The sequence below is a fragment of the Amia ocellicauda genome, chromosome 20 (genome assembly GCF_036373705.1).
Source record: "Amia ocellicauda isolate fAmiCal2 chromosome 20, fAmiCal2.hap1, whole genome shotgun sequence".
Lineage (NCBI taxonomy): Eukaryota > Metazoa > Chordata > Actinopteri > Amiiformes > Amiidae > Amia > Amia ocellicauda.
The window spans coordinates 1,744,622-1,766,032 of record NC_089869.1 but is presented as its reverse complement, the minus strand read 5'-3'; the positions used below and the strand labels follow the sequence as shown (position 1 = coordinate 1,766,032).

The 21,411-nt window shown below is 38.6% G+C and overlaps 1 protein-coding gene across 2 annotated transcripts in view; it reads left to right on the top strand.

Moving 5' to 3' along the window:
- Positions 1-3,907: 3,907 nt before the first annotated feature.
- The window catches only part of arhgap19 (Rho GTPase activating protein 19), a 62,054-nt gene continuing 44,550 nt past the window's right edge, over positions 3,908-21,411 (top strand). For both annotated transcript variants that reach the window (XM_066692910.1, XM_066692909.1), the window contains exon 1: positions 3,908-3,983. In XM_066692910.1, the coding sequence (XP_066549007.1) occupies positions 3,940-3,983 (44 nt within the window). In that variant the 5' untranslated portion in view covers positions 3,908-3,939. The remainder of the gene's footprint in view (positions 3,984-21,411) is intronic.

Sequence of the window (21,411 nt, the reverse complement as noted above, 5' to 3'; positions counted from 1 at the left end):
AAATGATCTTGACCAAAAACTGACTGTTATGTCCCTGGTACTGGGGTATTGCACTGGTGATTACTCTTTGCAATTCCCCTTGTTAACTTTTTACAATTCAAGAACTCTGTGTATGTATGTATATCAAACTGTATGTGTGAATGCTTAATTTGCTTGATAAAAGTAGATCACTGTTTTTATGTACAAGAAACAAGATGTTTTGTTAAAAACAGCCCTAAAGCAATTGTCCAGTTATGTACTGTATATAATTAAAAGATAAAAAATAAGACAAATATATCATATTATAGACATGCTCTCCCACAGGACCACTCAATTTATAGCCTAAAATATGACCTTATTCTCCATGTGGTCAACAATATGAAAGAAAACATGTAAAAAAAAAAAATCTGAACTGATTGAAATGTGACCCAGAGTATCATATGTGTACTGGAGAATATTTATACTAAACTAAACACTATTGTTCAGTGTGAATTTATTTATTGTTCATCTACATATATAAAACCGGATAAAATCTAAACTTTTAACAATCTGCTAAGTGCTAATAGATACCTACAAGTCTGTACTTAATGGGTATTTTTGTAAAATTATTATTTATTTTTCTCATAAATATAACAACTATAAAATTGAGCTCTAGAGTGAACAACAACTAACTACTTAGTTAAACAGGAAAAAGTTTAAAGAAATCGATTTGCTCAACTGTGCCAAGGTTTGGAATGACATCAACAGCTGTAGTAAATGTGCTCCCCCTAGTGTTATCATCTGGTATAGTGCAAGGCTGTTCAGTCATCAGAACCTGACCAGGCAAGTTTCATAATCATAACACTGCTGCAAAGTACTGTAGAAAAAAAAAAAGAAACAACAACACAATAAAGGCCGATAAGGCACAATGCTATAGAATACATATGTGCATACATGCATGCATATGTAACCCAGGTTATTTTTATACTTTTTAGATAATCCTTTATTAAGAATCCCTTAACACTTTTCGAGGGGAGTTAGAATTTATTGGCGACCACTTGAGGGCGCAGCGTCGTTTTTCTTTGATCAGCCATTTTAGTTTTTTCTCTTCTTGAGTGGTGAATACGTGACTGTCGCTGATTGACTGAGATTATTATTAATAGATTAATTGTAACTAGCTACTAAAGTTTCCACATTTGGAAAAGTGGTATTTTAATTTCGCTCGAATTATATATTTTTTCCCTTTGTTTTTCTACCAAAAATAAGTTATACACTTAAGAATCTCGACTGTTTTTTGTGTACCCCCCTCCTTCTGGAACTATACATTGATGTCTCTAGTCTTCTTGTCCACTAGGTGCTGACTACCTAGTCATTCTCTCATCGCTGGATGGACGATTGCCTGGTTGACCATCACAGCTAATGTGTGATACATTTTTCAGGGACAGTTCAAAGAGATTTTTGTTGCTACTTTATTTACTTTTTACATTAGATCTCATATTATTATTGTTGTTATTATTTCACATACTGGCCAGTAGGTTTATTTATCTGTATATTTGCTTTGAGCAATTTAAATGAAATGAAATGTGAAATGTGAGTTTTAGTAATAGGAAAAAGTAAGTAATGAAATAAGAATTTATTTATTTAATGAAATTATCTCTTTACATAAAGCAACCTACAGAAAAGATATTATAGTCCTCCTTGGGGTGGATGTGGGTTATTTCTGTTGATCAAGCCTACCAGTCTCCTTAGGACCCAGACCTAGACGAATACCTCACCTTGCAGCCTTAAAGCAGTGGTGGGTTACACATACATACATACTGTAATGATACAGGCTTTTTGTTTGCCATATCGTTGTGGGAGTTCACCACCAACAGCAGGAATAACGGAGAGGTCACAGGGTTAACCACAAACAGGAACTTTATTTGAACACAGGCTTCTTCAGGCTGGAGCGACACTCTTTTACACACTCTCCACAAACTGAACTACTCCCAACTCTCTGCACGGGAACCGGGCACGCTTATTTATGCCCTCTGGCCCCATGACTGGCTCCTCCAATCACAGCGCCTCCCGTGTTTCCGCTGAGGGCCAACCCTTAACCCCGGAACTACCCCGCTGTATCAAGCACGCTCACCCACACAAACACAACACGCAGTACGTACACTATTGTAGGAAAATTGAACGTCCTGTAGCAGTGACTGGAACTAAGACAGTTCAGGTTCAATGTGATTTATTACAGAGTCCGGAATATAGATCACGGTATACAAGTATACCAGGTACAGCAAGGCAAAACTAATACCAAGACTTTATGGACAAGTCAGCTTTTATGAGTTGAACCCCTGTCCAACTCCACCTTCCAGAGTGACCACCCCACCCACCAGAGTATCCAATGGCAGCTGCCTATTAGCATTAGTGACAATGGAGCCATCACCCCGCTCTCCCACATTCCAGGGTAACGGCTCACCCGTTCCCCTCACCCATACCTTTCTCAGCAGTGATTAACTCATCCCTCCCAACAGAGACAGACTCTCCTTACTCGTCCTTATCAATAGCTTTTGATACCTTTTTGACACCTTTAAACTGTGGAATTTTATCATGGTGGAATTTACCCAGCTTCAGCAATTGTATTTTTCCTTACACTACAAACTGCCCATCCCCCAACACACAGAACCCCAAACACACATATATACAGGCACATGCACCCCCCCCAGTCCCAGATTGCTACAATACATACACATATACAGGTAGTGGACACAAAAACACCTGGGTAATTGACGGACACCAAGTATAAAGAAAGCAAGGGCTTCCACACAGGTGTGGCTCATGCAATAATTAATCAAATAACATCCCAGTTGGGTCATGTATAAACAAGAGCAAAGGCAATGGACTACTGAACAGTGGACAAATGTAAGATAGTCTGATAAATCACCCTTCACCATATTCTTGACGATGCATGTATGGCACCAACCCAAGAACTCTACGGCCCTGACTGCTTGATACCAACATTGAAGGGTTCTGGTGATTCTGTAAATGTTGTGGGGCACATTTTCCTGGCTTGGTTTGGTTGCACTCATTCCCTTAGAATGCAAGGCCAATGCTAATTACAACTTAATGGTAATGGGTGATCATCTTCACAACATTTTGAAGCATTTATTTCCTGCCCAGAGGGTTGTCTACCTGGATGACAATGCTCCCATCCACAGAGCATCTGTGATCAACTAATGGTTTGCTGAGCATGACACTGATGCTATCCATATGTCATGACCTTCTCAGTAACACGATCAGAACCCAATCAAGAATTTATGGGATATTCTGGAATAATGCCTGGAACAGTTGTTTCCACCTTAATCAACCAGGCATGAGTTGACTGCTCATGGAAGAATGGTGCATATTCATGTGTACAGCTGTGTATAGCAACTATAGTAGAGATATCAGTATAGCAGTACACACAAACTGAATATATCAAAACCTTTTAGTGCATAATTAAATTATTGCATAGATTTAGTAATAATTTTAGTCTTGGGCATGCTGTAAGAGTAAAATTATAGTATTAGGATTTGAATGTTACATTTTGACTAAATGTAGGGATTTGATAATTGAATAACAATGCCCCAAACTTTGTAATGTTATAATATAAAATAACACAACTCAGTGAAGCTCTGAAAGCTAGGTGACTATGCATATTTATTTTATTTTGTTACCATGGGTAGGGGGATTTTCAGTCAGTGAAAAATGTAGTTGCTGTTTTGCTTAATTTTCCCCATTCAGGATACATAACAAAATACAGTACAGTAGGACATGCACGAATCGGGGACGTTGCGTTTTGGAAGAAACGTTTTCTTTTCTAACTGGAATTCAAATTCACCTATCAGAAATAGAAAGGGCGAGTGTGAGCTTTGTGTCACACCCTGTTGAGCTCACGGGCCAATCAGGAGTGCAGGAGGCGGGGCGACAGTGGGAGCAGCGGAAGATTCAAACAAGAAGATGGCGGCTGAGAGAGAAGCAGAAGGAAACAAACACAGTAGAAGGTAACAGTATTTTGACAAATTAATAAAGGTTTATAAAGTTTTTCGATGAAGCACCTGAAACGCAATGTCAAGTGTCTGTTCTTGACAAATGTGCAAATTTGAATATGCATTAGTTTAACTGTTCGTTAAAAATATAAAAATAAAAGGCCTGTTTGGAGTCGAGCAAACTAACACAGTTAACGTCCTGCATAAAGTGTTTTTCGCTGATTGCTATATTTGGATATCTGAAACTAGTAAGACTGGAGATGTTCTTTGCAAATATATGTATTGTTTGCGATATGGACTTTGTTTTGTTGGAGGTATTGAGCGGAGATTACAAACGGGAGAACCTTCCAGTTGATAATGATAGTTTTTAAAAGTAAATTATAAGATGGAAATTGGAAATGTTGCATTCTACAGAAATATGACATTCCGAGTATTATTATTATTGTATAGTTTACTGTATGTTACTGCGAAATATCGTTAACCACACGCCATTTTCTTGTATGTAATTGAGGTTTGCAAGACTCCAGTTACAACACTGGTTGTAACTTGTATACGGAAACAAAAACTACGTTTCTTATATGTGTGTAATTTAGTCTATATACATTTGAGTATAAGGTTACAAAAAATATCTTGTTGGGTTATCTTGGTTAACAAACTATTTTACCACTGGGGTTTTATTATTATGTATCAGTATAACTCTTTCTACATCTTTATCACCAAGGGGAAAATAGTACAAACCATTTAGGCTATGTGGTCTTTTGCGATCACAAAATCTATCATATCATATTATGACGTATCACATGCACAATTTCAATACATTACAAAATACATACTCCTCGCAATAATCATATTATTCTTCTTATTTTATATAAGCGACTGTTAAGTAGCATGTTTAGTAAAACCGTGTCACATCTACAGCGTCCTCCACCGACGCTATGGTACAGCCTGTTTCTGAGCTTTTTATTTCTCAGATAAACAGGTCTCACACTTAAGCCACTGTTCCATTTCTCATTATTTCAGTAGAAGTGAAAACATTGAAAAAAATTGAAATTGCACAACACATACTATTTTTTAATTTTTTTACAGAAAATGATGAAATATAAAATATTGTTTATCCAAAATTAAAATTGTTCAATTGAAAATGGAATTGATAAGCGTTACACGGCGCCAGCTGGCTTCAAGATCTGTGTTTAGTAGAGAGACTTGGAGTGTCTAACTTGTAGGCCTATAGTCTGATATCTTTCCAGATTCAGTCCTGAGGATTTGATGTAGTGAACTAATATTATAATCACTTTGAAAACTCAGCATATCATTTAAGTTGTTTGCATGAAACTACTTTCTATGGGTATTCTGAAAAAAGGTGATGTTAAACTGGTTTGCTACTGCTGTTTATTCTTGTTGTTATTGACCCACAATAGTTGTTTCCGAAATACTTCCGGTACCATGTGCATGGCCAGGGATACAGGCAGAGATTAGAAAGTTTAACACGTGGTTGAAATCTCGGTGTAGGGAAGAGGGTTTTAGATTTTATGGAGCATTGGTCTTTCTTCTGGGATAGATGGGACATGTACAAACCAGACAGTCTACATCTAAACAGAAGGGGGGCTAATGCATTGGGAGAGCATATGTGCAGAGTAATTGAGAATCTTTTAAACTAGGGACCAGGGGGGCAGGGAGCTCTGGGACATGTTCCACTAAGGAAAGAAAACCAAGGGAAACTGCTAGTAGGAAAGTCCTGAAATGTTTGTACCTCAATGCCAGGAGTATAAGGAACAAGATGTTGGACTTAGAAGCCACAGTGCTGGCGTGTGACAATGATGTTATAGGAGTGACGGAAACATGGCTTACAGAAAATGATGGGGATGAATACAAGTTGAAAGGATACATACACTTTAGGAGAGACAGGCAAAATTGAAAATGTGGTGGGGTAGCATTTTATGTCAGAAATGACACTGAGGCAGAAGAACTCAAATTAGATCCTAGTAATGAAACAATCTTTGTGGGTTAAACGAATAAAAGATCTGGAGGATTAGCGTTAGGAGTGTGTTACAGACCACCCAATTCAGATATTCAGAAAGATGTTGCATTGTACAATGTACTCAGGACTGCATGTAGCAAGGATTTGGCTGTTATCATGGGGGATTTCAATTTCCCAAATATAGACGGGAAAAGCCCAGTTGGACCTACATAAGCAGAAATAGAAATGGCTGAGATGGTAAATGACTGCTTTCTCACTCAATTTGTCAGGGAAACAACCAGAGAGAGACCGTGCATTGACTTGATCTTTTCAAATGACCAAGATTTATTTAAAGAACCAATGGCAAACATGTGGTTAGCTTTGAGACATTATTTCAAGAAACAAGGCCCAAGTCTAAAACAATGATCTACAATTTTAGAAAAGCAATCCTTGAAGGTATGAGGCAGCACTTAGAAGAGTTAGGCTGGAGGACACTGGATACAGATTCAGTTGAAAATGCATGGTTATATTTTAAGAATATACTACTTGAGACTCAGGAGAAATCTGTACCAAAACTTAGCAAATTGAAGACATTGGCCAAAATGGTTTAATAGAGGTTTGCAAAAAAATATCCAGAGAAAGAAAATGTTGTATAGCGCATACATAAGGGATAGAGATTAAACAAAATACAAAGAATATGTTGAACTGCAAGGAGATCTTAAGAAAGGGATCAGGAAAGCAAAGAGGGAAATATAAAGAAACATAGCTCTTGTTGATAAAACTAATGCAAAGAGCTTTTTTCAATACTACAACAGTAAGAGGTCAATAAAGGAGGAAGTGAAACAGCTAAAGGGCAAAAATGGAAGTGTCTTGGAAAACGAAGATGTGGCAAATGTTCTAAATGAGTATTTCACAGAGGTTTTTACAAAAGAAAAAACAGATAACATGCCACAGGTTAACAATCAGTCCAGTCAAACCCTAAGAGAGATCAGGATAAATTAGGAGGAGGTACTAAAGGGACGAGCAGAATTAAAAAACAAACAAATCACCTTGGCCAGATGGGATATTTCCAACAGTACTTAAAGAAATGAGGGAAGTTATTTTTAGGCATCTAATTCAAATATTCCAAATGACACTCAGAACAGGGGGTGTGCCAACTGACTGGAAGACAGCAAATGTCATACCAGTCCACAAGAAAGGGGACAGAACTGAGACAGGAAATTACAGACCAATCAGTCTCACCTGTATCACCTGTAAAATGTTGGAAAAAATTATTAGACAGAAAATAGAGGAGCATCTTAATGAAAACCATATTCTTGGAGATAGTCAACATGGTTTTTTAACAAGCAACTGCAGCTATAGATCATGTGAAAGCATATGATGTGATATACTTATGCCCCGTTTCCACTGGCGGACGCGTCTGGCCCCGGATGCTTAAACGGGTGTTTCAACTGGCTAAGCGTCTGGACATTATGTTGGAAGATATAATCTCAAGTGCCGTGTGCGTTCACAAAGAAATTAGTTTTATTAGCAGCATGGAGTGAAATCCACGTACAGAAACAATGACTGCTTACAGTTAATATCAGAGTGTATTAAAAACGTGGATTTCACAGGACCCGGTTCAGTGCCGTGACTAGTTACAAATAAACTGAAGGATAATAATCGGATCGGTTGCAACCGATTTTATTAATATTTTATGAAAAACTGGACGGTATTTCAGTCTGTCATTTTGTGAATGGTGTGCAGGGACAATCCGCAGAGACAATCAGTATTAAGGCGAACACGATTCAGTGAATGTGTGCCTATTTACAAGTTCAATTAATTAATAAATAAATACAGCAGATCTGGGTTTCCCTCTAAAACATTAAGGACTGGTTTAATATGCGTCCATAAGTCCATAAACGCCATGACTGAAACGTGTACACTTTAGTTAAATTATAACCTCCTATATTGTAGCTGGATGATTAATCGTGTAACGTGTGTATTTTGTTTCAACTGTCAAATTTTCTGGTTAAGGACGTAAGTAAATTATAAATAATACAGCATAAAGTATTGTTTGCAAATCTGCACAAAGAGTAATCAATTAAGGGAGTCACGCTTTGCCATTTAAAATACACATATACTAGCAGAAATGATGATGATGATAATAATACTAAATAGCAAATATGTAGTTATTGTTGCACATGGAAACATTCGTATGGGAAGGTGCTTGTCTAAATATAATGTTGTCTATACACGTTTAGCTCTTCCTAATATCTCGTAACAGAAACGTGTATTTATTACGCTGTTTACAATCATGTAATGCAGAAAGAATAAAATAGACACAAAAGTCCTTTCCACGTCAGGCTGTATTGCTCGTAGCGTTGTTCTCTGTCTTTGTTTTTAAAACGAAACACAAACTAAACCCACAATCGCTCTGCTCCTCCCATAAGATGGATGAACTTCACAACAGCCTGGTTTTACAAAAAAAGCTCTGGGACGCGTCCGGCAAGGCATGGCATGGCATGGCATGGCCAGTGGAACCGAGGCATTCGATTTTCTAAGGCCATTCGACCCATCGTGCTTGTTTGGTGTCCATTAATAACTAAGTGATCCAAGGATCCTATCCAGTATATTTTTAATGTTCCCACATTTTCAGCTTCAACCACATCCCTGGGGAGTTTGTTCCAGATTGTAACAACTCTCTGTGTGAAGAAGTGTCCCCTGTTTACTGTCTTGAATGCCAATTTCCATTTGTGTCCCCGGGTCCTTGTGTCCCTGCTGATCTGGAAAAACTCCTCTGGTTTGATGTGGTCGATGCCTTTTTGTAATGATTTTGAAGACTTGAATTGAGTCTCCACATAGTCTCCTGTGTTCCAGGGTGAAAAGGTTCAGTTCCCACATAGCACTTTTCCACCGACCTGGGAACCAGCTGATCTTTTTGTGAACCGGCCCGCTTTTCCATCGGCTTTGGAACCGAACACTGACGTCACTGGATGTCGGCGTTCCCAAGCACGGAGTAGAAGTGGAGAAACGCACTCCAAAAATAATCAGCAAAAATAATCAGGCGTATTTTTACTTTTTATTCTTGTTTAAAAAACAATCACTATAGGCTAGCCTATTGATTATGGATGCGGCTGTTTTGGGGGTATTTGCGGCGCAGTTGTGGGCAGATAAACTGGCGGACGATCTCAGGTGATGTTAATGGTTTGATTGGAAATTGTGCTTATTGATGAAGTCTGAGATGATGGTCCCAAATCAGTGTTGCATTGTCCCTGTTGCCAGACACGCATCAATGCTCTTATGTTCTGAAAGTCACCCTGGATAAGAGCATCTGCTAACAAATACACAATAATAATAATCCATTGTCAGCACTGCTGGCGTGTGATCGCTTGCAAAGCGCATCACTGTAACAGATCTTATTGTGTATTTGATCTTCTCTTACTGTAGAATATGTATGGTTTGTGTAATTCGCCCTGTGCTAAGAAAATGAATTTATTCATAAATTATTAATCATGCGCAAACCAACCCGGGACACATGACTCGTAGGGGCACTGGATTCGGCGTAACACCGGACCAGTTAATGACCAGTTCATTAACAAACAACATTTCTGTCCAATCTATGTCGTCGCATTAACTCTCCATCATCATAATATCGCTGTAACACGTCTTTCCTTTCATGGAAGGTGAGCTCAGTCGTCTTTCATTGCTGCCATATGCCAACTCCCAACAAGTTAGTTGACCTGGTGAGACCATATTGCTACTAAAGTGTCTCTCTCCTCGACAGACCGCTGCTTGCTGCTGATTTCACTCATTTTTAAACGAAACTCTCCTCATGGCTCGCGTCTCTGCGGGCATTTTAAACATGGTGGCTTTTAGGGCTGGGCGATATGACTTAAAAATAATATCTATTTTTAGAAGTTTGGGTGATACACGATATATATCTCTATTTTTTGCTTTTATCCAAGTTTAAAAATAGCTGGCGTTAAAAATATTTTACTAAATCTTAAATGCGGGGTGCCTTATCCCAGGGATTTTATATACAACAATTATTAAGGAATTAAGGAAGGAAGGACAGCAGCTCCCATCTAAAAACAATCCATATTCACCAATGTCTCAAAAATTATTTATTAGAGAAAAAGTGAACATCATAATGCTTACGCGCTTCGACTTATCTTCCTCAGAGCACATACACTCACCTAAAGGATTATTAGGAACACCATACTAATACTGTGTTTGACCCCCTTTCGCCTTCACAACTGCCTTAATTCTACGTGGCATTGATTCAACAAGGTGCTGAAAGCATTCTTTAGAAATGTTGGCCCATATTGATAGGATAGCATCTTGCAGTTGATGGAGATTTGTGGGATGCACATCCAGGGCACGAAGCTCCCGTTCCACCACATCCCAAAGATGCTCTATTGGGTTGAGATCTGGTGACTGTGGGGGCCAGTTTAGTACAGTGAACTCATTGTCATGTTCAAGAAACCAATTTGAAATGATTCGACCTTTGTGACATGGTGCATTATCCTGCTGGAAGTAGCCATCAGAGGATGGGTACATGGTGGTCATAAAGGGATGGACATGGTCAGAAACAATGCTCAGGTAGGCCGTGGCATTTAAACGATGCCCAATTGGCACTAAGGGGCCTAAAGTGTGCCGAGAAAACATCCCCCACACCATTACACCACCACCACCAGCCTGCACAGTGGTAACAAGGCATGATGGATCCATGTTCTCATTCTGTTTACGCCAAATTCTGACTCTACCATCTGAATGTCTCAACAGAAATCGAGACTCATCAGACCAGTCAACATTTTTCCAGTCTTCAACTGTCCAATTTTGGTGAGCTTGTGCAAATTGTAGCCTCTTTTTCCTATTTGTAGTGGAGATGAGTGGTACCCGGTGGGGTCTTCTGCTGTTGTAGCCAATCCGCCACAAGTTTGTACGTGTTGTGGCTTCACAAATGCTTTGCTGCATACCTCGGTTGTAACGAGTGGTTATTTCAGTCAAAGTTGCTCTTCTATCAGCTTGAATCAGTCGGCCCATTCTCCTCTGACCTCTAGCATCAACAAGGCATTTTCGCCCACAGGACTGCCGCATACTGGATGTTTTTCCCTTTTCACACCATTCTTTGTAAACCCTAGAAATGGTTGTGCGTGAAAATCCCAGTAACTGAGCAGATTGTGAAATACTCAGACCGGCCCGTCTGGCACCAACAACCATGCCACGCTCAAAATTGCTTAAATCACCTTTCTTTCCCATTCAGACATTCAGTTTGGAGTTCAGGAGATTGTCTTGACCAGGACCACACCCCTAAATGCATTGAAGCAACTGCCATGTGATTGGTTGGTTAGATAATTGCATTAATGAGAAATTGAACAGGTGTTCCTAATAATCCTTTAGGTGATTGTATATACAGTGAGGGGAAAAAAGAATTTGATCCCCTGCTGATTTTGTACGTTTGCCCACTGACAAAGAAATTATCAGTCTATAATTTTAATGGTAGGTGTATTTTAACAGCGAGAGACAGAATAACAACAAAAAAATCCAGAAAAACGCATTTCAAAATGGCCCCGTCTATCGTCCCTTTGATGCGGTGCAGTTGTCCTGTCCCCTAAGCAGAAAAACACCCCCAAAGCATAATGTTTCCACCTCCATGTTTGAGGGTGGGGATGGTGTTCTTGGTGTCATTCCTCCTCCTCCAATCACGGCGAGTTGAGTTGACACCAAAGAGCTTGATTTTGGTCTCATTCTGACCACAACACTTTCACCCAGTTCTCCTCTGAATCATTCAGATGTTCATTGGCAAACTTCAGACGGGCCTGTACATGTACTTTCTTGAGCAGGGGGACCTTGCGGGCGCTGCAGGATTTCAGTCCTTCACGGCGTAGTGTGTTACCAATTGTTTTCTTGGTGACTATGGTCCCAGCTGTCTTGAGATCATTAACAAGATCCTCCCGTGTAGTTCTGGGCTGATTCCTCACCGTTCTCATGATCATTGAAACTCCATGAGGTGAGATCTTTCATGGAGCACCAGACCGAGGGAGACTGACAGTTATTTTGTGTTTCTTCCATTTGCGAATAATCGCACCAACTGTAGTCACCTTCTCACCAAGCTGCTTGGCGATGGTCTTGTAGCCCATTCCTGCCTTGTGTAGGTCTACAGTCTTGTCCCTGACATCCTTGGACAGCTCTTTGGTCTTGGCCATGGTGGAGAGTTTGGAATCTGATTGATTGATTGCTTCTGTGGACAGGTGTCTTTTATACAGGTAACGAGCTGAGATTAGGAGCACTCCTTTTAAGAGAGTGCTCCTAATCTCAGCTCGTTACCTGTATTAAAGACACCTGGGAGCCAGAAATTTTGCTGATTGATAAGGGATCAAATACTTATTTCACTCATTAACATGCAAATCAATTTATAACTTTTTTGAAATGCATTTTTCTGGATTTTTTTGTTGTTATTCTGTCTCTCGCTGTTAAAATACACCTACCATTAAAATGATAGACTGATAATTTCTTTGTCAGTGGGCAAACGTACAAAATCAGCTGGGGATCAAATACTTTTTTCCCTCACTGTACATATACACAGTATGATTTACTGTCACATAACAACAATAACACAAGTAATAGTAATCACGCAACACATCGCTGTAAAATGGTACATATTCAGGTAGATTTAGGACAGCCGGGTTTATAGTGGTGCATTAACATCTACTAGACGGAGACATTTCTTCTCTGAATGTCGCGTTTCGATTCTACTTACAAATACAGCACGATGTTAATACAAAATAGTTATAATAATAATAATACAACTGTTTAACCACTTCACCATCTTAATAAAAAGAAAATGATACTTTCTGCATGTGTTTGCATTGCTTTCCAATTCATTAAAATGTAAACAAACATTTAGATATCAATCTAAATTAGCGGGGTGTTTGCAGATCGAGTTTAGCCCGGCGACGAGAGCGGGCCGGACCGTGTGTGCTTGTGTACTAAAGTGTCTCTTGATTGTGTTGGTTATTCTGTGTCAGTTGACTCTCCTCCATGTCTGTCTGTGTTTCTGATGCTCATTTCTACCTGCATCCAGCACATGTGGAAGAACCGGGAAGAACTAAAGCGTCCTAATGATGAAAAATACTGCTGTAAAGATTGCAATTTGTGACACCACGATATAAACGATATAGCAGAATATGAAACGATAGACGTTTTTCTATCGTCATATGATATATATCGTCATATCGCACAGTCCTAGCGGCTTTACTCCAGCAGATAACTTTTGGTGGAGAGGTCTTTACCCCACCCCCATGGAGCCAGTTCTTTTGCGGTGGAAAAGCAAGGAACGGTTCCAAATTAGGCAACGGCTCTGAAATGGCACCAGCTCCTTGTCAGTGGAAAAGCGCTATCAGTCTCCCTTCAAACCTATAATAAGTCTGGTTGCTCTCTTCTGAACTGCCTCTAGAGCAGCGATATCCTTCTTGAAGTGTGGAGCCCAGAACTGTACACAGTATTCCAGATGAGGCCTAACTAGTGCATTGTACAGTCTTAACATTTTTTCCTTTGTTTTAAATTCTTCACTTTTGACAGTATACCCTATCATTCTGTTTGCCTTTTTTTTTTTTTTTTTGCTTCCCCACATTGTTTGGATGGGGAGAGTGAGTAGTCCACGTAGACTCCTGTGCAGAACTGTGCGAAAGTTATTGTTTGTAAAAACATGGAAGGAGTGTTCCATTGGCAAAAAACATTTTGGGTTACTGTATACTTGGTAAAATAGAGATTGTTTTTGTTTTAAATTAGTAGATAGCAAATAGAGTTAAAATGCAAGTTATGTAGGATATTGCTATGAGTAGATTTTGGTGATCCAATGTTTGCCAAGGGTGGGGGGAGAAACACTGGGCCACATACAATTTTACCCGGTCCACTAAAATCAATTGGCTCAGTGGCAAGGGGCCAGTACTTAACACTAGAAGCGCCGAGCCTGTCAATTTGACCGATTTGGTTATTCAAATTTGAATTACTCTGTGTTCCTAAATACACTGCGCATACCCGTTCGTGACTTTTCCTAAATATATATATTAAACATGCCTACAGCGTTTTAGCTGCATAAACGCGAAAATAAATAAGTTATAAACACATTTACCTATGTAACCTATGTAACGCCAGGTCCAAATGGCATCGAGTGCTTATACTCCACTGATCAATACACGATTGCTGCTGCAGTACAGAGTGCAATAGCGCAGAACATCCACCAAAATAATGATTCACGGACTTTACCAGCGGAGGAGCATTTATTGCAATGCTATATATTCGTGGAGAAAAAGAGTTGACCTGGAGAGGCTGTCAAAATGCAGTGTGAAGTACGAGCTCCTGCAGGGAAAGTGCAGAAACGTGCCTGTGTGGACTGTACAAGCTGTCAGGTATGCAGGCTAGATATAAATAGTAAATAGTTTATTGAAATACAACACTACAGTGAATAAAAGCCATGTATGTTTACACGGTGTTGAAAATGTTTACTTTAGTGTACAATTATGTTTTGATAAATGCAATAGTTATTATTGAACTATAAAATATTGCTTTTGAGTATTATTCCAATATTCACATTTACACTTGTTTCATTCTCTTATTGTATGCCGTTTGTGAGCTTTTTGCTCATTGTAGGCTACATAGTTATTCATGTTTTGACTGCAGTGTCCGCGTTTAGAAAAAAGTGTTATTTATAGCAATTATATTAATGTTTTATGATCATATTTCAATTTAAATACTACATTTGTGCTATGTAAATGTTGGATTTGATGTTCATGAATTAAACATATGAGTTTTATACAATGGTTTGCCTTTGATTATCATATCACAGCTGTTAAAGAGCTATCGGTTACAATGACCGGCTTTGGCGCTTGTAGGTAGTTCGAAATGTTGGTGCTTCTAGTGTTAAAAACATATATGTAGGACTCTGCAAATTCTGATACCACCCCACACAGATCCCCTTCGATTAAATGAAGAATATTGACGTAATTAAAAAAGTTGCCCCAAAAAGCAGTTTATTCACACAATAGAATACAACTAGATTTAGAAGTTTCTGGAAACTTCAACTGTGTTGTAAAACTGCTGTTTTAAGACCATTTTAATTAGTATCTGATGAATAGCAGTTCAGCATGTTATATTTCTTAAGAAATCGTAGCTTTACAGCAGCTTGATAACTCTTCTGTGGAAGGATTTATTAGAAGATGAAGATGGTCAAAGGCCATCATATAAGGCATTTTCAGATAGATCATACATGGCTTCCTATATGTGTTCCAATGGAAGTATGAGCCTTACTGCACTCTGTAAGGAGTTATGAGTCAGTTCTCAGCTTGACCTGAAGGAGAGGTCAAAGGTCATAATGGAGGACATTTTCAGACAGACCACATAAGAGTTCCTATCTGAGTTCTGTAGCAATCATTAGCCTATCTGCATTATGTAGCAGAATATAAGCAGTTTTAGGCATTGACTAAGGGGAGGTCAAAATTAAGGTGCTTAGAAGTAAACATGATGTTAATTACAAATCTGAAGTCAGACATCAGTTTTGAGCCTTGCATCAAGAAGAAAATATGAGTTCTAACACTCATATTTAATTTAACCTTGAAGAAAAGGTCAAATTCAGGCACATATTTTGAAAGCCCAAATATGGTTTCATGTACATGTTCAATATAACCAACTGCCTATTTCCTCTCTGTGAGGAGTTATAGAGCAAAAAGTTTAAAAAAAAATATTGCATTTGACCTGAAATGAGAGGTCAAAGGTCACAATCATGGACATTTATAAATGGACCACTTGTGGTTTCTTATACATGTCCAATACTAAATGTGACACTATCTTCAATCTGAAAGAAGTTATTAGACAAAAAATACTTTAAATTGACCTTTGAACCATGAAGGAAAGGTCAAAGTTTTTTTTTTTTTTTTTTTCAAAAGAACACATTTGGGCCCGTATGACATGATTCATGATGACTGGTGGAATTTGCACGCTGTAACCCTGAACTGATTTGACCTTGAAGGAGAGGTCAGAGGTCAAGTTGAAGGCCATGCATGGATACAGCCCATATGGTTTCCTATGCATGTTCTATAGTAACCATCATTATATCTGCCACCTGTAAGGAGTTATAAGCCTTCAAAGATCAATAAGTTTTTGGGCGATATCCCATGATTGATAGGATGAAAACTTTTCGTTTTGGAAACTTCATACACAGTTTCCGATCTATGCTCCATAGTAACATTACTCATAACAGCTTACTTAAATGAGTAATGAGATGTTCGATATCTGAGAGCACCTTGCATCAGAGTAAAATAACAGTATCTGGCTCCAGAAAGGTAAAAGGGCATGGTCAGATTGGTTTCCTATAGGTGTTCAATAAGTACCTTGACTGTATTTTCAACCGTTAGAGACGGTTAACTTTTTTGGCAACTAACCACTGTGTCTGGTAGTAGGAAAAACTTACCAGCCACTTGGTATTTTTTCCAGCCAAAGGCAAACATCACCAAAAATGCATGAGGGTGCATGTGTGGTGAACATGTTAAAACATGGCATTTATTCAGGTAATTAATCACAATAACAAAAGCTAATTGCACACCTATATAGACTAGACTGGTGTGTATGAGGGAAATGGATCTGGATAGAAAAAACATACTCCCACACAGTTTCTACTTGTAAGTGTTATAAGTTCTTTGATCAAAACATTGCATTCTATTGAATTATAACACTTGCCTAGAGACTGTGCGGAAGCATCTTTTTCAAATTAATCAATCACATATGCAATAACATGGCAGCTAATGGGGACCTGTATAAACACACTAAATTAACATGAGAAGGGGTGTATGGTGACGCATTATTGCTTTTCACACTCCTCTTCCTCTTCAGTGCTACTCCCTTTATCATTATCACGACTTTTTGTTGTCACAAACTCAAATTAACTATAAAGGTTGTGGCATTGTTTTATAAAGGAATATTTTGTAATTACAGCTGTAATTGACCAACCAATATGTTTTTCTTTATCTTTTTTTATACGTTTTCATTCAATATGCCAGTTTAGCAATGTGAGCTGCAATGAAAATGCCTTAACATTAGCATCCTTGTGGCAATGTTTTCCGGTCACAACAGCGAAATACAAAATGTACAAGACCTATCTATCTAGCTAATTTATACAGTCTACTTGACTAAACGATTGGCTTTTCCTCTCCAAACCACATCGACTGCCACTCTACATTCGGAAACATAACTGTGCATTCGAGTTCCAGCGAATACAGAATAAATAGCAATAGCTGGCTATAATTCTTAAACACTTTGATCCAGGCAATTAAAAAGTCAGTAATTATGAGTGAAAATTAATTAAATGTCATTATTTTTCTACATCCTTAACCGCCTTACTTCTGCTTCATTGTGCCCCATGAAATATGTCCTCCTGGACTGAAGACGGTCCAGATGCCATATATTTTCAAAAAACATGATATTGCGGTTTGCCAAATCAACTAACATACCAACACTACAACGTCAACAAATTCGTATTTTGAAACATACTGACAAATACACTATCAGAAACTAAAAGTTGAGTTCTGGTACACTTGTTGGCTACCCGCCAAAGTGACTGGTAAAATTGATAGAATTACCCGCATCTGGCTAAATCTACCCGCATTTGGGGGGTGGCGGGTGTTAATTTTATTCCCTGGTTAGAGAGTTATAAATTACTTTCACTTTTACAGGAAGTGGTATGGAGATCCGAAGGTAGACCACTGACCTATACCAAAAGTAATAGCATATCAATCGGGACATTGTGCATAGTATTTTTCAGAGTTTGGTAAGGAATAGTTGAAAACTGTAGGAGGAGATGCGTTTAAAAAACAATCAGAAACAAGAATAACTAGAAGTTGCATGCAACTTTTAAGGCTTCCATGTTGCATCAGTAGGTTTCAGATTTGAGCAGGCATTTGTAGTTTAAATGCATGTTTTATTAAATGTGTAATTTTCAATTCTAATCCAATGTAGTATAGATTTGAGGTTTTCAATCTTTTGTAACTTGAAGTGTGTATTTCAATGTCAGTGAAGTATAATATTAATTTATTGATTGCATGCATCAGTTTTGTAAGGTAGCATTGTATTTTTCATTTAATTCTAGCATATATCTGAAGTTTTCATTGTGTCATTCAAGATGCAGAATGCAATTCCCAAGTTTGAGGTAGAGGTCTACATCAGGAATGTTATGATGTGGCTGACATGTGAAGCTTTCATTTTGGTTGGTGTACAGCAGCCAGGTTCTGTGTCCTATCAACTTGGCTTCATCAACTTTGTCAGTGATTAAACTTGTAGAAAGATCTGTCAATTTAAGTTCATTAGGCTATAGTTCTGAATATATTTGCTGTCATAAGTGACATAGTGTAACACAATTTGGTGAGTTTTTGGTTTTTCTGGGGTCAATTTCATGCTTTTGTAAATACGTGTATTTTGCATTTGTGCACAGTCATTTTCTTGTGGCTGCCATGTTTATGCACACAGTCACTTGTCTCTTGCAGATGTGATAGATAGCAGTGTCTATGTAATACATGCAAAGTTTCAGTGCACTGGGCTTTATCGTTTTGGAGTAGTAGCCGTTTTCATATTTGCACGCGGATTCATGTTAAATACAACAGTATGGCTAAACCGTGTACCCCACCAACTTCATTCTCTGGTTTTCTCTTCAAGGCAGAGGCATACACGCATGTGCAGAGTTTCATGTGTGTACTGCATTCCAGTGTGCAGGAAATGTGTAACATGTCTGAAGCGGCGCATATGTTTTTTTTCATTGGCCCACAGCACCCATGTTTTTCACTGGGGCAACTCGCCTTTAACAACCTTGGTAGTACTGTGTACTAGTGTCATGCATACCAATTTGTGGCACAGTGGGTATAAGTGGCATGGAGTAGAAGGCACCAAAGCTTGAATCAGTAAACGCGGCCTGGTGGACCGACGTGTAGTTTTCACTGCATTTGTAGGTATAAGTTGCGTCTACAACGCATGCGAGTTTTGTGAGTTTTAATGCATGTATGAGCGTTTTAGGGGCATTAGAAATTTTGGCGAAAGAAAAAAAAAAACACTTCGTCCATGGAAGCCTAATAATAATAAAAGTCCTAACAGAAACAATAGGCTTCCAGCACTTCGTGCATGGAAGCCTAATAATAACTAGAATGGACGTTTCTGATTAAACTTTGTCCGCGTAGTTTAAACATAGTTTTTCCACTGTGTTAGGCAATAGCTGTTGAATGCCAACATTATAATTTAATAGAATGCCAATACAGTTTAAAAGCTTAACAGTGAACATTTTGTCAGGTTTCGCATCGTAAAAAGCTAGTCAGTTCACCTCCATTTGCGATGCATTTTCTTGGGAGATTCACTGATTGTGCGAGGCATTAAAATATGTTTTTCCAACCAAAAACAAGCATCTAAAATACGTTGTTTTTTTTTTGGGGGGTGGGACGGGGACGGGGGGACTTGCCTATATGGCAGTCTCTGGGGTCCGTCCTTTGCAAATCGTCCCCGGGGGCGGGACAAGCGATCTACATCATATTACTCTAACCCTGTCTCCCATAGGTGCTCAAAGCTGTCACTCCCGAAAACCACAGGTCTGTAGCTTTCCAATGAGCCTAGTTACGCCATTTCCATATAAGCAACGCTGAGCAACCTCCCCTTTTAGAAACGCGTATGTGAGGGGAGAGGGGGCCGCACTCCATGCCCTGTTACCCGAATCCAGTCCCTTATTGGCCAGCGGTTCTGTCATTTTCATACAGGGCAGGGCTGTAGCTTTCCAATGATACCAGACACGCCCATATCCCAGCAGCTGGGCTGCGCTGCTTTATGTGTTCGTGTGTGTGTGTGTGTGTGTGTTTGTGTGAGAGGCACAGAGCGCACATGGGGAAGACAGGGCGCATACAGAATAGACGCGATTCTCAGACAGAGCAGAAAGATGCGATACAGCAAGAAAAACAAATACAAAGTAGAAAAATGGAGTCTGACACAAGAAATAAAACACCTCAGCCTTCAGAAACAAATCATAGATGGCGGAGTCTGTTTACAGCACTATGAAAGCCACTGACAGTGTGTTGTTTGCTAGAATAAAATGCCAGGGCGGTGTGGTGGCTGGGATGAGTTACTGCATCAACATAGACAGGAGCTGTTGTAAAGAATAGCCTGTGTCTATGTAATTACTAAAGTGACAATATTCAAAAGCCCGATGTTTGGAATTCTGTTTCCCTGTTTAGTATTCTTCTTTACTTGTATATAGTTATTCCAGATGTTGGTATTCTAATATAAATGGCTGTAATTTATGTTCTGAAGGTCAGATTTGAGTTTTATTTTTTTACACAAGTTTATAAGACTTTGAAGTCAATATTCAGGGAAAAGCCCCCAGTGGGGCTGGCAGTGCCCAATCTGAATCTGCTTCTGTTTTTCATTGCTGGAAAACAAATGTTTTTTTTAGTTTTTCATACTTTATTGCATATTTTGCACTTATACTAGATAATATACTATAATAATAGAATATATACTGCATTATAAGTACATAATACATGCATAGCTGAAGCTGTTCTGAATCCATAGACATCAAATACTTACCAAAAGCATCTATTATTGTTAAATTATGAGCTGAATAAGAAAAAGACCCTCTCTCTTTCTCTCTCTCTGGCACTCCCCATCCTCCCCTCTCTTTGGCTTTGGCTGGCTCTGTTCTCATCAACAGTGTCTGTAACCCGACTCCCCTTATCAGCTCTTCTAATTCAGTTGGCTGAGACAGGTTTTTTTTGATTGGCAGATCTCCATGGAACATGACACACACAGTAACATCCTCTCCATTGGGCAATTCCAGCCTCATGTGCTGCATTGCGCATTGAATTTCTAAAACCAGTAAGAACGAGATGTAAACAAACCGCACATGGTTCTTTTCAGCAGAATCTCAGCTATGCAGCTAAAACAACCACATGTCTCTATCTCAAATTGTTTCTCCATAAATTAATATTTTGTAATGTATGCCCCCATCTTGGGTGGATCCGCCTAATTCGTCCTCAGAGTTAAAAGTGTATAAATAGTTTTATATTATTATTGCTAGTTGTATTTATTTGTAGTTGTGTAGTTTCTAGCAAAAGTTATACAGTGCTGTGATTAGTTTAGGTATTCATACAGAGATGTTTATAAAACAGTGCTGAATCGAAGGCAATGAAGCAGGCGTTTGCAGCAACGAGATCCATCACTGTAGTGCATTTGTAGCGCAGTTTTCCAAGATTGTTTATTATTTTCATTGTATTGAAAGTTCCAGTGTATTGCGTATTTTTTTGTATGTGTATTTCAGCGTTTTGTTTATTATGTTTATTTGCATTTAACTGTATTTTTTCTATTACAAGTTATTTATTTATTATAAAATATAATTGTAAACTAAAAAGCTATTTATAATGCATTTGCATTGTTGTTCTCTTTGTTCTAACAAAAAAAGTTGTTTTAATCTGCTTACTGAAC